Genomic DNA, 16,703 nt, shown 5'->3' with positions numbered 1-16,703 from the left:
TGAAGCTGTTTATAAGAAATTAATTTTGGATTCAAGTGTGATGAATAATTTATATGATCAAATTAAATGATTTTGTACAAAAAGAATGTATATATAGAGGTTGTTTATATTTTCACATTAATTTAGGAATTCTGTAGTCATTTCTCATGATGAAAATATTATTTGACTTTTCAACTCTCTCTCCAGTTAGGGAGAGAGTATCAGGAGGTGAGAGAGAAAGTTGAGCATTTTAGATTTGGGTAAAGCAGCATGAAACACCCTCATCCCCATGCCCCAGAGTGTTTGGCTAGTCTGCCTTACAAGGAAAGGAGGGTCCTAAACTCTTGGCTGGGTGTTCTAGGTGATCCTGAGTCAGCTGTGACTGAGCTACAATGCATTTGGCACAACCTGAGCTACATGAAGTGCACTTGGCTCCCTGGAAGGAATACAAGTCCTGATACTAACTATATTCTCTATTACTGGTAAGTATGGACAGGAGACTTACAGGGGAAGGACTGATTGTGATGGTGTTGGGAGCCTTTGGGTCTAACCTAGTTTAAAAAAAAAAAAAAAGAATAGCCTATTCTTTTCAGCACACCCAAGAAGATGGACAGTTTGTTTCGGTGGAAAATGCATCTGATTTTGGTGTCTGCTTTAAAAAAAAAAAAAACTTAAAAAATAATTATAGATCCACAGGTTGTCGCAAAAAATGCACAAGGAGATCCTGTGTACCCTTCACCCAGCTTCTCCCAATGGTAACACCCTGTGTAACCAGAGTATGATATCAAAACCAGAAAATTAGCATTGGTACAATCCACTGAACTCATTCAATGTTTACAAGTATTAAATGCACTCATGTTTGTGTGTGTGTTTGTGTGTGTTTGTGATTCTATGCAGTGTTATCACATGTATTGATATAGAACAGTTCCATTACCACAAAGGTTCCTCGAGTTTTGCTTTTATACCCACACCCACCTCCTCTCTATACCCCCTACCCGCACTCCTCTCCCCCAGATCTCTAACTTCTGACAACCACTAATCTGTTCATCTCTATAATTTTATCATTTTAAGAATGTTATTGGAATGGAATCATACAGCATATAAGTGTTTGACGCTGATTAAAAAAAAAAACAGCTAACTCTGCATGATGCCCTTGAGATCTATCCAAGTTGTTGTTTGTATTAATAGTTCATTCCTTTTTATTGCTGAGTAGTATTCCATGATATGGATGTACCAGTTTGTTTAAGCATTAATTTATTGAAGGATATCTTGGTTTCTAAATTTTTGCTGTTATTTTTTTTTTTTTAAATATATCTCTATTGATTTCAGAGAGAGGAAAGGAGAGGGAGAGAGAGAGATAGAAACATCAATGATGAGATGTTCCCGGGCATGTGCCCTGACCGGGAATCGAACCCTGATCGCCTGGATCCTAGGTCAACGCTTAACCGCTGAGCCACGCCCAGCCGGTCTAAGTTTTTGCTGTTATGAATGAAGCTACTGTAAATATTTGTGAACCTAACTTTGAAAAAAATATTTTTATTGTTGAGAGTACTTCAGATGTTCCCCCTTTTTTTTTCTCCCCCTCACCCACTCCACACCCCAGGCCTTCACTACCCTATTGTCTGTGTCCATGGGCTATGCATATATGCATATAAGTTCCTTGGTTAATCTCTTCCCACGACGCTCTGCCCCTTTCCCTCTGAGCTTCGTCAGTCTATTCCATGCATCCATGCCTCTGGTTCTATTTTGTTCATCAATTTATTTTGTTCACTAGATTCCACATGTGAGTGCGATTGTGTGATATTTATCTTTCTCTGACTGGCTTATTTCACTTAGCATAATCACCTCCAGGTCCCTCCATGCTGTCTCAAAGGGTAAGAGATCCTTCTTTTTGACAGCTGTGTAGTATTCCATTGTGTAAATGTACCATAGTTTTTCTGTCCATTCATCTCCTGATGGGCACTTGGGCTGTTTCCATGTCTTAGCTATTGTAAATAACGCTGCTATAAACATAGGGGTGCACATATCCTTTCTGATTGGTGTTTTGGGATTTTTTTGGATATATTCCTAGAAGTGGGATCACTGGGTCAAATGGCAGTTCCATTTTTAATTTTTTGAGGAAACTTCATACTGTTTCCCATAGTGGCTGCACCAGTCTGCATTCTCACCAGCAGTGTACTAGGTTCCTATGGTAATTATGTATTTAGTTTTGTAACAAACTGCCAAACTATTTTCTAGAGTGCCTGTACCATTTTACATTCCCACAAGCAATGTATGAGTCATTGGTGTCTACCTTTAAAAAGGAAAATTATATCATGCCCAGGGTTAAAAAGTAACTTAGCTCCCCACAAAATAACTTATATTTGATATTTATGACTATAGCTACAAAATCTATTAAATTGCTAAATTAATCTTTAATCATTTCCTTTCCTTTAGAGCAGGGGTGGGCAACATCCAGCCCGAGGGCCATATGTGGCCCGTTAAATCATTTGGTCTGGTCCTGCCAAGGCAACCTCAGGCGGGACTTGAAATTCAATAAATCTAGGAGCCTTTTTCATAGCTAATTTTTAAGTTGATAATTTTGTGTGGCCTGCAAATGATGTTATAAATATCCAAATGGCCCTTGGCAGAAAAAAAGTTCCCCACCCCTGCTTTAGAGGCTAGAATTATTAGCAACAGCACAGGGAAGAAAGGACCAGGTTAATCAATTCAATTCAATAAAACTTTAATTAGCACACATTGTGGGTAGAGCACTGAATGGGTAGCTGAGATAAACATGTCTCTTTGCTCCTAAAGCTTAAAATGTAGAGGTAAGCCCTGTCAATTGGGTGCCTCTTATTTGTCCTTGTCTTAATTCGAACATCATTTTCTCTCCAGAAAGCCTTTCTTGACCTCTCAAGGACAAGAGCTTTGTGTGTCCCGTCATTGTGGTATCCCATGGTACCTTGCACTTTCCCATGCCATAGTACTCAGCACATTGTGTTGACATTTCCTGTTTACTTAGTTGTAGCCCTCCCCAGACTGCTGTCTCCCTTGAGAGCAGGGACTGTGTCTTGTTTACCCCTGTGCCTGAAACATGGTAGGTGCTCCATATATGTTTTGAATGTTTGGTAGGATCCAAAGCGAGAGAACATTCGGGACTGGGGTGAGGATTTAGGAGGGATAAACAACTCAGGAACATTATAGTTTACAACTAAAAAGAGGAAGTTTGAGTGGATTTGACTCCCTAAAAGAATTGCTAGTGAAAGGGCCAGAGAACTAAGCCTTAAAAGGAATAGCCTGGCTCTGATGATGTTGCAGTGAGGTCCAGAGAGAGCTGTTATTACAGCCTTTTAAGAGGTCTCAAAAGTTGGTAACATCCTGTGTTTATTGTGCTGTTAACTCCTCTTGCTTTCCCTGGAATCGTTATTGGTATAATCACGGGGAAGACCTTTAAAGAGTCTGTGTCTATAGAGAGGGCAGGGAAAGGAAGGGAAGACGTCTTAAAACTTTTATTCCATGGTAGACTGTGCAGGAAAGTAACCCAGATATAGGAATTGGAATGACACTGGAGGTAGATGATGGTCTAGTCCTTGGATTTCTTTTTTTTTTTTTTTTTAAATATATCTTTATTGATTTCAGAGAGAGGAAAGGAGAGGGAGAGAGAGGGATAGAAACATCAATGATGAGAGTCATTGATCGGCTGCCTCCTGAAAGCCCCCTACTGGGGATAGAGCCCGTAACCAGGGCATGTGCCTTGACTGGGAATTGAACCCCGATCTCCTAGATCCTGGGTCAATGCTCAACCTATGAGCCATGCCTGGCTAGGCTAGTCCTTGGATTTCTTATAAGAAAAATAAGGAAGTGCCTTGGGTAATATACTAGCACAAACCAAGTCTTAGAGCAAATTGCAAAATGATCATCCTCCTGGGTGAATAAATCACAAAAAACTGGAGCAATCAATTCTAGAAAGCATTCTTCCTCCTCTGTGTTGATGCAGTGTCTTGCCAAAGCTGACAGCAGACAGTGCTTGTGCTGCCTTTCAGCCTCAGGTGATGCCTTAGTACAGAGCACAATCTACTGTCATTGGAGGTGGCTCTAGAAGTCATCCCAAGAGAGTGGTGGTTCACTGGACCCTGAGGGGGCAGGGATCAGGGATAGCACTTCTTGTCATACATGTTCCCAGAGTTGGTCATTAGCATGGACTCTTGTTGTAGTGTAGACCTATGCTGTCCAACACAGGAACCACTAGCACATGTGACTCTTTACATTTTAAATTAATTAAAATTAAAGCAAATTGAAACTTCATTGCTCAGTCTTACTAGCCAATTTCACACATAGCTAGTGGCTCTGGTATTAGAACAGATATCGAACATATCCATAATCCCAGAAAATTTTGTTGAGCAGTACTGATATAGATTCTATATCTTCTGCCCTAACCATCCCATAACTTATTCTTTTCTGGAGCCACACTCCCTGGGTTCAAATCTTGGCTCTCTTCCTTACTAGCAAGGGTGATTTTGGGCAAGTGCCTTCTCTCTGAGCCTCAGTTTTGTAATCTGTAAAATGGGGATAGTAATAATAGTAGTACTTCTTAAGGTTGTTGTGAGAGCTGCTAATTTATGAAAAGTGTTTAGAGCCATGCCTAACCATTAATATGTATAGAGTAAGCACTCCATACAAAATAGCTATATCATTTTTTATTATTCATCCTACTTCCTTGCAGATGTAGCCAGTACACATTACTGGCCCCTTCCCCCACCCCGTAGGACTAGCACCTGGCCCATACTTCTTCCTCTTCTGTCTGCCCTAGAGAAATTATTTCCAATCAAAACCACAAAAGAAAGAGAGGCACGTGTCACTTGGAAGTGATTTAGGTACCAGTTTAAATCATGTCAAACTGCCAGACTATTTCCCTAGTCCCCAATCCAAAAATGTAGTGTCATTTTGAAGCCCCAGGGCAGTCACTTGTGGCTCTGGAGGGAGAATCTGACATTGAAGGAGCCTGACCTTAATAGCTACAGACTAGCCATGCCAGTGAATTTTAGGGGATTCCTTACCATATTAATCATCTCCACAGTTGAGGAAATAGTTTTCCATTCCCTCCTTATGTTTGCAGTGTGAGTTTGTGGAGGATTTCTGTGTGTGAATTTTTAACACAAAGCACTTGAATGCCTTCTATCTTAGGTTATCATCTGATCTTTCACAGGAAGTCCCCCCAAATTGTCTATTCAAAACTAATATTTCTCATTTTCTTATTTTTTCTAAATTACAACAAAAAATTTAAATTTCATATCTGGTGGTCCATGAGGATATGTGAAATACTCAGGGTACAAAATTGAAAAAGGAATCTCAAAGCTTGCTTATTAGAGGAGTTCCTTTCATTATTTGAAACAAAAATTAATGTTCTGCATAGTTTTCTTTAGTTATGTAACAAAAATGTCATCAGCGTCTTGCTTTTTGTTTCTGGCTGTCTAAGGAAAACATTCCAGGCCCGTGATCTGTAAACTAGCCAGGGCAGTGAGTTTTTAAAAGACTGTTTTCATTCATGAACCACTGGGGCCTACAAGTAGGAGAAAAGCCTTACGTACTATTTCTTAAGGCACAAGAGCATTTTTTGTATTGAAGCATTTCTTTGCATGGCCTTTGAAGGATTCAATATATTAGATCTGAATTTTTCTTTTCTTTTCTAAAAGACTTTATTTTCTTGGAGCACTTTTAGGTTCACAACAAAATTGAGAGGAAGAGGAAATACAGATATTTCCCATATACCACCTACCCCCACACATGAAACACAGATCAAGGGTTTGGGATTCTACTCTTAGTCTATTATTTAAACTGTTTCCCTTTTCTGCAGAATCTTTGCACAGCTCCCATTGTGGCTGAAAATGTAAAGCTTGACTCTGTCTTCTGCCAGTTACTACAAAACAGAATCCTTTAATAGCATAGACCAAAAAAATGTAATGAGCACATTCTCTCTGCCTGCATTGTGTTAGGTGCAGATGATCATTGAGGAAGGGTGTGTGTAGAGGTTTTCAAAATGGGAAATAATATACCAGCAGTACTGGTTATGGGAGGCAGTTAAAGCCACATGGAGAAGTAAGACACTTAGAAAACCAGTGTGTTCTGGAACATAGATCTGGCAGTGATTGGAGAAAACTAATAATGAATGTTCGAGAGGTCAGTCTGGAGAAGACATGAAGCCTGAAGTGATTAGGAAATGAAGCTGGATGAGGGCAATGGGAATATCACAGGAGAGCATCCAAGAAACTTTGCAAAGAGAGAAATAACAGAATTTAGTGATAGAATATAGGGAAAGGAGGAGGAAAGGGTGATTTCAAAGGCTGTAATTGAGGACCCCAGAGGAAGTGAGCTCTGAATAGTGGAAATTGGGAACATTATAAGAAAAGGCAGTTTGTCAGGGGAGAGGGAACATATATTTTGGACATTGAATTTGAGGCAAGAGTGGAATACTCAAATGGAGCAGTTGGAAATCTGGGACTGGATCCAAGGGGAGAGATTAGGACTAGGCATCCTTAGGATAGAAATTCTAGTCAAGGGATGCAAGTGATAAGCTGGTGATGGACAGATGAGGTAGTAAGAAACAGAAATGTGCAGAGGGCTGTAGACTGGATGGGAACCCTCTGAAAAGAGGAGGAGTTAGAGGAACAAGACAAGAAAATAAGGAGAAGAAAAAGGGACCAGAGGAGAACCATGGAATTCAGCAGGTGGGGTATTTTCAAGAAGCTTAAAACTTCTCAGCTTCGCCTCATCATACCTCGTATTCAGAAGAGGAAAAAGAACCAGTACTCCTACAGTTTTCATAGCTATTGATAAAGTACTAATGTTCATCAAAAAGGAACATTTGTTTCTTCTTGCAGTGTGAATTGGAGCCATGTAAAATAGGGTTTTAGAAAAAGCTATCTTGCCATATTGCAAATATTGCTTTCCATGGACATCTTTAGTCATTAAAACAAAACAAAAAAACGTCTGCCTTTGCCTCTTGAGTTCCTTGTTAAAGATAATACAGAAGATTTTCTCATTTTATCTCGTAGGCACAGCAGCCTGGGGAAAATTCTTCAGTGTGAAAACATCTATAGAGAAGGTCAACACATTAGTTGTTCTTTTACTCTGACTAAAGTGAAGGATTCCGGTTTTGACCAGCACAGTGTTCAAGTGATGGTCAAGGATAATGCAGGAAAAATTAGACCATCCTTCAATATAGTGCCTTTAACTTCTCGTGGTAAGTTTTGAAGTCCTCTATGACGGTGTGGATAAAGTATTATGTCTTTTGAACAATCAGTACAAATAATAAAAATGGATTTTGGTTTTAAGATCTTTCCAGAAAAAGGCTATATTTATATACCTTTTTTTGATCTTTCTTAAAGAAGCAAGCTTAGAAATTCTAATATTTACTTAGTACCTGTGCCACATGCTTTCTCATTGTTTACTTCTGAGTGCAGAGACTCAGAGCAGTTAGTTCTAGAACCAAGATTGGACCTCAGGCTTTCTGACTCTTAACATCTATTCTCTTTTACTTATAATACTTGGCAGGATGATGCTGCAGAATAAATATTATCGAATATAGTTCCTGAATAATCTATTTCATCATTTAAAAAAGCTTAGATTGGAGGTGGAGTGATCAAGGGTGATATTCAAATTATCTAACATTCTGGGTGGTCCAGACCCTGATCAGGCAGAACAACCAGTGCAGCTGAGTGTCAGCCTATTAGAAAGAGCCTCCCAGTTGAAAATAAGATATCTGCTTGAGGTCTTAGCTTCTTCACTTTGGATACAGTATATACATTCTCTTTAAGTGTTTCCTCATCTTTGAAATGGGGTGCATAGTCCCTCTTGATCTCAAAGGATTGTACAGCTCACCATTGACCAGCACGCATTTGAACTGTGTGGTCCCATTTATGCGTGTATTTTTTTCCAATAAATCTGTACAGTACTATAATGTATTTTCTCTTATGAATTTCTTAACAATTTTTCTCTAGCTTACTTTATTATATGAATACAGTATATAATACATACAAAAATGTGCATCATTTGACTGTTTATATTATTGGGAAAGCTTCTGTTCAATAGTAGGCTATTAGTTGTTACGTTTTTAGGGAGTCAAAAGTTGTATGCAGATACTAGAGGTGGCGATGACACCCTTAACCCCTCTGTTGTTCAAGGGTCAACTGTAGTAAGATCCAAATGATGTGAAGTGTATAAAAGTGTTTTGTAAATATCTAAAGCAGACTACTATAAGCATTATGTTTATTTATGTGTTGTAATATCCCAACAGGGAGCTCAGATTCTGGCTGTGGTACACTGAAAATTCACAGGCAAATAACCACGAATTGACAAAGGTTCCCAAGTCTGTGAGCAGAACACTGTTTGCTCTTTCAGATACTCATAAAAGTGAATTCTAGTAGTGAACCAAAGGCAACTTAGTTTGTAGGTCAGGGGAGTGAGGTTGAGGTAACATGCCAAGTGGGATAATCTGAAGCAAAGCCCTTCTCTGCCCTCTCCCTTGCTTGGCAGGTTGTCCTTGATGGACCTTTTGAAACTCCTGTTGTTAGTTTTCTGCCTAGTAGTGATGTAAAGGGAGATACTTCTTAGTTAGAAGGTGATATCTTCAGATTTTCTGTTAATTATTCATTCTCTTCTGTTTCTTGATCTTACACATAGTTGACTCCCAAAAAACTAAATTGACTAAGCTAAATTTTTTTTACTTTATTTTACATTGTAGCTATAATCACATAACATTAAATTTACCATCTTAACCATTCCTAAGTATTGTTCAGCAGTTAAGCATATTCACATTGTTGTGCAGGAGACTGCAAGAACTTTTTCATCTTGTAAAACTGAAACTCAGTGCCCCAAAACACTAATAATTCCCTCTCACTTCTCCCTCTGCTCTTGGCAACCACCTTCCTACTTTCTGTTTCTATGATTTTGACTACTTTAGATACCTCATATGAGTAGAATCACATAGTACTTGTTGTTTTGTGATGGGCTTATTTCACTAGCTTAATGTCCTTGAGGTTCATCCATGTTGTAGCATGCGACAGGGACTAGCTAATGTTTAAATTGTGGTCTCTGATTGGCAAAATAGGTGATAGCTGGGGAAATCCCTTGTACCTGGTGCCCCTGCCACCCATTAAGTAGAGGCACATCTGGACCAAGTACTTCTTTTCTTTACGATGCAGCTGGATGTCGTGATTATACCCTGGCCATGTTCTAACTAGATGCAGGTCAGAGTTAATGTCATCTGCCAGATACCCAGAGATGTTCCTTAGATCCATTTTACTAGGCAATTTAAAATAAGCTTCTTACATTAATCACGGCTAATCAGAAATCTAGACCTGTGTGTCTGATCATGTAAGGCCATTAAAAGTGTCAGCCCTGTTTTGATTTAACTTTGTGACCTGCGTTATGTGTATCTGCATATGTATCTCATCAAAATAAACTCTGGAAGCGAATTTGTTATTCTTCTATTTCTGTCTTTCAGTGCAACCTGATCCTCCACATATTAAAAGGCTCTTCTTCCAACATGGTGACTTATATGTGCTAGGCAAGAACCCACAGAATTTTGGTAGCAATTGTTTATCTTATCAAGTAGAAGTCAATAACAGCCAAACTGAAATGCATTATATCTTATCCGTAAGTTCTTTTTAGATTATTGTTTTTATTTGGATATTTTTCTTTCACTTGATTTTTCTTACAGTGTAACACATTGAAATATCAATGAAATTAGCTCTTAGATTTGTCACATGATTATGATTATGATAATGAAACTTGTCTGAAATAGGGTGGTGGAAGGTTTGAAGGTTTATGGTAGTATTGACTGCAAGATTCAAGCCATACATTAATTCATTTGCTCAAAAATTTTTGTTAGCCCTGGCCAGTGTGGCTCAGTTGGTGGAGTGCCCTCCTGTGCACTGAAAGATCATTGGTTCGATTCCCGGTGAGAGCACACACCCAAGTTGTGGGCTTGATCCCCATTGGGGTTTGTGCAGGAGGCAGCTGGTCGATGTTTCTCTCTCTCTCCCTCTCCCTTCCTCTCCCTAAAAAATCAATAAAAAAAAATTTAAAATAATTTTTTATTATGTATCTACCATGTGCCATGCACTATTTTATGTGTACATGACACCTGATGCAAAAGTTTTTTTCCATGAAGCTTACCTACTAGAAGATAAAAATACGTAAATGAACAAGCTAATTTCAGGGAATGGATGCTATGAAGAAAATTAAACGGGTGATGTAATAGAGTGGTGGGAGGGTCTGAGGAATATTAGGAGGGTAGTCATCCAAAGTGATGATATCTGAGATGAGACCAGAGTGATGAGCAGGAGCTAGCCATGTGAAGATCTCAGGTTGGAGGGGACAGCAAGCATGAAGACTGAGGCAGGAATGAGTGTGGCATGTGTGAAAAACAGAATTGACACTGGAGTCAGATCAGGTAGATACTTGGAGGCTCTGGTATGGCCATTCAGTTTTCTTGGAGTTTGAGGCAACTAAAGTATTCAAATTTAAGTAGTCACTATTGGTTGGATTATATTCAGTTTTACTATTCAGAATCTAATACAAAACATGCTAATTAAAGGTCCCTGTGGAGAACTGGGCATAATAGCATGTGGCATAACCTCAGGGCATCAGTCTCATTGATACACTTTAGAGTAGAAGTCACACACTGGGCCACAAAGTGGAGTTTTGCTTGTTTTTTAAATTTCAATTTTTTGTCCAGATTTAAAACTGTCATACCCGAGGAGTGTAGTTTCCATAAGGTGGCGCCTCAAGACCACAGGGACTGTGCCAACTCACTTACTTGTGTGCCACCTGCCCCAGCCCTGTGTACATTTGAGTTTTAGAGGGTTGAAAAACAAGTGTATTGTATTGGCTTTTAAAGGCGCCCAGCATCTCACACATAGGCAAATTCCTGAGTTCAGTTGTTTTAACTCATCATGGGAGTTTCAAAATACAGACTTACTGTGGTTTGACTTACATGGTGCAAAAAGCGATACACATTTGGTAGAAACTGTACTTTGAATTTTGATTTTTAAAAATTTATCTTTATTATTGAAAGTGTTACAAATGTCCCCCTTCTTCCCCCCCCACTGACCCCCTCCACTCTGAGTCTGCCCCACCCCCAGGCCTTCCCCATACTTTTGGCTGTGTCCATAGGTTATGCATTTATGCATGTAAGTTCTTTGACTAATCTTTCCACATCCACTTCTCCACCCCTGCCTTCCCTCTGAGATTCCTGGACTAGTGATATACAGTACGATACTCTCTCATATGTAATTAATTTAGTTCAATGCTTCAAACATTCTTTAGGTCCACTGTGGTTTTAACTGTGTACGTTAATGGTGAGTACTCATACATCCATTGTTTTTCACTTTTGGTACAGTAGTCAATAAATTATATGAGATATTCAACACTTTATAATAAAATAGGCTTTGTGTTAGATGATTTTGCCCCACTGTAGGTAGTACAAGTGTTCTAAGCACATTTAAGGTAGGCAAGGCTAAGTTATGGTGTTTGGTAGGTTAGGTGTATTCTATGCATTTTCAACTTAGGATATTTTCAACTTACGAGGTGTTTATTGGGATGTAACCCCATCGTAAGTTGTGGAGCATCTCTACTTACTAAAATAAGCCAGTGTTGACAGGCTAGTAACTCCAGAGGGAGTGACCAGGTCCACAGCTGAACAGAGCTCTTCTGGGCATTTGCAGATGAATCTATTTCTCAAATAGAGCAACTATTACCTGGAACAGAAACCATTGTCCCCATACAATACTGCAAAGGGAAAAAGCAAAGGGCTTCCAAGTGGGGAGGGAGTGCAGCTTGCTTTTCCAACTAAGTGAGCTATCAGAAAGGTGAAATCTACTTGACTGCTCCAGCCTTTACTGCTCTCTTCTGTTAAATCCCAAATACACATGCTGCTTGTATTACTCATTTGGCACTGACTTATGCCCTGCTGGTTACCCTGATCACATGTGTAGGCCTGTTGCCTCCACTAAAAATATAAGCTCCAGGGAGGAGTTAAGTGGTGCTTACTTTGTGCTATTCCTGCTATTAATAGCAGCTAACATGTATTGAGCAATAAGTATGTACTAGGTATTTTAATAAGCATTTCATCTGAATTCTCATTAAGTCCTCATAGTAACCCCAAAGATCTAGATCCTTTCTCCCCTTCCCATTTTACAGATGAGAAAACTCAGTCTCAGAGGTTAATCCTAAGATCACATTTCTAGAAAGTAGTAGAGTCAAGATTTCAGCAAAAGTCTAAGTTCAAAGATTTTGTTTTTAAGTAACAGCCATTATTTATTAAGTGTTTGTGATATACTACAAATATATTCCTCTGTGTACTTCTTATGCAGTCAGTGGCTTATAACAATCCATGAAATAGGTTACATTTTATTGGGAAACTAAGGCCCAGAGAAGTTAAGTAGCATACTACAGGCCACATAGCTAATAAGTATGACTTCAAAAGTTGGTCTCCATGTATTAAACGTTGATGAAGAATACTTGATATAATACCATTTGTGTAGCCATCACTTAATAAATTTTTGTTGAATTAAATTACATTTTTTGCAGACTTCTAAGTGGAAGAGAACACACATGCTATGGAATTTATTTACCTAAATCAGAACTATAGTCTATGTGGAATTAACTCTGTTTATACACTTGAATTTAATGTACTCTCTCCTAACAGATGGTCACCAGCTGCTTCCTTCCCTACAATGTCATCAGCTTTTTGTGTGCTCCTTGATCTTGAGCTTTGCTGGTTAGACCTTTTTTTTTTCTTTTTTCAAGACTTTTTGAGGAATTATTTTGCCTGGTGTTCCAGTTGAGAGGGAAGTAGGCTGGAACATGAACTGGTGCCATCACATGAGGGCTTTGGTCAGAGGTAGCTCATGACAGAATCACAAAGTAAGGAATGACTTGGCTTTGACTACCCCTATCCCAGCAAACTATCTGTTTGGTTCTCTGTGCCTTTGTTTTCTCATAGAGGTATCTGAGCAACTGATAAATAACACAGGATTTACATTTGAACAAGAGCCCAGAGCCTTTAATTTACACAATGATTTGTTGACTTTGGAATATCTATATCTATATCTGTCTATATCTATATCATCTATCTATATCATCTGGGAGATTATCCAAGGCAGGGAGGACATCAGCCTGCAACCTGATCCCTCAAGTAGTAGTTGACACTTATGGTTCCCCAGCAGGTCTCTGATTCCATATGGCCAGCAATAGGGTACAGTAGTCCCTGAGTGGCTTTTTCTCTGCACCTATATGAAATATTGATAGGATAGCCCTTCATCATTCTCTTGGTCTTTTAGCTCTTCACTAATAATGGTAGGAACCATTTAGTGAATGACACTGAATGCCAAAAATTATAGCTATGTATTCTGGTCTTTGTCCCATGTTTAAACATCTTTTTGATAGAAGTTGAATATATATATATATATATTTTTAATCCTCACTTGAGGATAAGTTTTTATTGATTTTAGAGAGAGAGGTAGGGAGAGGGGGAGAGAGAGAGAGAGAAACATCAATCAGTTGTCTCCCATATGTGCTCCAATGGGGAATCAAACCCGCAACCTGGGTATGTGCCCTGACCAGGAGTCAAACCTGCAAACTTCTGGTGCATAGGGTGATGCTCCGACCAACTGAGCCACACTGGCTAGGGCATAGAAGTTGAATATTTTTTATATAATTGTCTAATCATGATGTTATACACCTGAAACTAATATAACATTGTATATCTACTGTAATTGAAAAATAGAAAAATTATTTTTAAAAAGACTATTTTTTCTAGCTTTACTGATGTATGATTAACAAGTAAAAATTGTATATATTTAGATTAAACAATGTGATTTAAAAAAATAATTTTACCTCATTCCCCCTTTTATTTATTTTTATTTTTAAATATATTTTAATTGATTTTTAGAGAAAGAGAAACATTGATGAGAGAGAAATATCTATTGCTGCCTCCTGAATGCCCCCCTGCCTGGGATTGAGCCCATAACCTGGGCTTGTGCCCTGACAGGAATCGAACCTGCAGCCCTTCAGTGCACAGGGTGACACCGAACCAACTGAGCTACACCGGCCAGGGCGGGATCTCTTTCAATAGGATAAAGGAAACCTTGTTAGAAATGATTAAATGATGTAAAATGTGGTCTTTTTAATATTTTCAATTTATTCATTTTTTATGTTTTCAAGGTTGAAGAACCCATATGTGATAATTCAGAATTTGAGAGGAACGTAGAGGTCAGTAAATTCAACTTTAGCTATTTGAGCTTAAACTCATAAGAGTAGTTGGGGGTGGGACTGGGTGAGCATAGCCTGCATTTGAACTGCTTTGAGAAAAATGAACTGCTTTGTTCTATGTGTTATTGCCAATTTTTATCCAGGAGTTAAAGTCAGATAATTTGGAGTACAATTCAAGTCTTAATCATATACAGAATTTGGTCAATAATTATATTTAGGATTCAGAAGCAGAGAAAGAGAATAAACTGTTAATATTCCTTGTGTGTGTGTTTTGTTTTGTTTTAATTTTAAGGGTACAATTTGTTTCCGGGTTCCTGGTGTTCTTCCTGATACTTTGAACACAGTCAGAATGAGAGTCAAAACAAATAAGTTATGCTACGAAGATAACAAACTCTGGAGTAATTGGAGTCCAGCGATGAGTATAGGTAAGGGAACAGGATTTCATTAGAATTTAAACCATTGATGCATGGACATTAAGCTGAAGCAGAAAATAGGATGGAGGAAGGGATGTTCTGCATTCTTAATATCGGCCAGAGAGTATTACAGTTGAAATGTATTTTCTGTTTAATTACTCTCAAATCACCCGATTTGCAATATATAACACTTTGAAAATCCACAATCCAAATGGTATTCTCTTCTCTTCTGTCTTGTCTCCATCTTTGTTAACAATCTGAACAAAAATATAGAAGGTCAGCATGATTAAATCTGCTGATTGTATAATGCTAGACTAGCCTATGTGCTGGTGATAGAATCAAGAGGAGAACAGTGAGCTTTGATGGCATTTAATAGAGATAAACCGTATCTAGGTTTGAAAAAAATCAGTTTCATTTATTAATTGAGAGGTTGAACAAGCTATTTGCCAGGCTCAAGTATAGGATTGAAAAGACCTACACTTTATGAACGTGTGTGTTGTAGGGTGGTGGGGTATATAGGGTTTTATTTGACAACAATGAATCCTTAAGTATCCCTAAAGGCATATGCAGTCATAGGCAGCAGTGATAGTGCAGCACCTAAAACAAGGGAATGCTGCAGGGTGTGGCACAGTGTCCACCACGTCAGAAGTGTGCTGTATTCATTCTGGGTACCACATTGTAAGAGGTGCATCAGAAGACTGGAATCCATCCTTGAAAGTGAGTAATCAAAATGTTGAAGAATCTCAAAATTCAGGGAGAAACACTTGATGAAGTAAACTTGGGGAGTCATGATTGATGAATTCTAATATTTGAGGTATTGTCAAGTAAAAGGGAATAGGCTTGCTTTTTTGTGGCTCCATGGGGCAAAAGAGGACCAACTTAAGGACTTTCTAACAGAGAGACAGGTTGTTGAGGCAGTCAATTACCTATTAATTGAGACACAGAACAAGCTGTGGTTGTATTAGCTATCTACTGTTGCATAGAAAATTACTCCAAAATATAATGGCTTAAAAAACACATATTTACCAACTCACGGTTTCTTTCTGTGTGTCAGGAATTTGGGCACAGGTTAGCTAGGTACCTCTGGCTCAAGTTCTGTCATGAGGTTACAGTCAAGCTATCAGCATGGACTAGAGCCTCATGTGAAGGTTTGACTAAGGCTGGAGAGTCCACTTCCAAGCTCACTACTAATGTGGTCATTGGAGAGCCTCAGTTCCTCTCTGGCTACTGGAAGGAGGCTATAGCAGGTTGAATTGTATCCTCCAAAAAGATGCATCTAAATTCCAACTCTTGCTACCTGTGAATGTGACTTTATTTAGAAATAGAGTTTTTGCAGACGTAATCAAAATGAAATGAGGTCATACTGGCTTAGATTAAAGCCCTAAATCCAGTGACTAGAATTCTTATAAGTAGAAGAAAGGATACACAGAGACACACAGCAAAGACCATGTGAAGATGGAGGCAGAGATTGGAGTGATGCAGCTGCAAGCCAAGGAACTCCAAGGATTCTGGGAGCCACCAGAAGCTAGGAACAGGCAAGGAGGGATTCTTCTCTATAGCCTTCAGAGGGAGCATGTCCCTCTTGATACCTTCATTTTGGACTTTTAGCCTCCAGAACTGTGAGAGAATATATTTCTATTGTTTTAAGCCAACCAGTGGGTGGTGATTTGTTACAGCAATTCTAGGAAATTAATACGAGGCCTCCCTCAGTTCCTTGCCACATGGATCTCCTTACAGGGCTATCTCATGACATGGCAGCAGCTGACTTCCCCAAGTGAGTGATCCAAGCAAGAAAGAGTGTAAGAGAGAACACCCAGTATGGAAACCTCAGTCTTTTATAACCTGATTTTGACATTCCATCACTGTTGCTATTCAGTTCTTTATAAATGACTCAATTAGTCCAGCCCACCCTCAAGGGGAGGGGATTACATAAGGATGTGAATATCAGGAGGCAGGGATCATTTGGGGTCATCTTAGAGGCTGCCCAAAACAATGATGCTAGGCCCTGATGATGCTTTCTAAATGTTCATGCCCTAGTGGAAAAGGTAAGCGAAT

The 16,703-nt window shown here is 38.9% G+C and overlaps 1 protein-coding gene across 1 annotated transcript in view; it reads left to right on the top strand.

Moving 5' to 3' along the window:
- The window catches only part of IL13RA1 (interleukin 13 receptor subunit alpha 1), a 49,588-nt gene that overhangs the window by 14,128 nt on the left and 18,757 nt on the right, over nt 1–16,703 (top strand). The window contains exons 4-8 of the mRNA XM_087829357.1: nt 341–461; nt 7,014–7,201; nt 9,464–9,615; nt 14,188–14,235; nt 14,528–14,660. Of these exons, the coding sequence (XP_087685483.1) occupies nt 341–461; nt 7,014–7,201; nt 9,464–9,615; nt 14,188–14,235; nt 14,528–14,660 (642 nt within the window). The remainder of the gene's footprint in view (nt 1–340; nt 462–7,013; nt 7,202–9,463; nt 9,616–14,187; nt 14,236–14,527; nt 14,661–16,703) is intronic.

Source organism: Miniopterus natalensis, chromosome X, assembly GCF_054644295.1.
Source record: "Miniopterus natalensis isolate mMinNat1 chromosome X, mMinNat1.hap1, whole genome shotgun sequence".
NCBI lineage: Eukaryota > Metazoa > Chordata > Mammalia > Chiroptera > Miniopteridae > Miniopterus > Miniopterus natalensis.
This window is presented reverse-complemented; position numbering and strand designations above follow the sequence as displayed.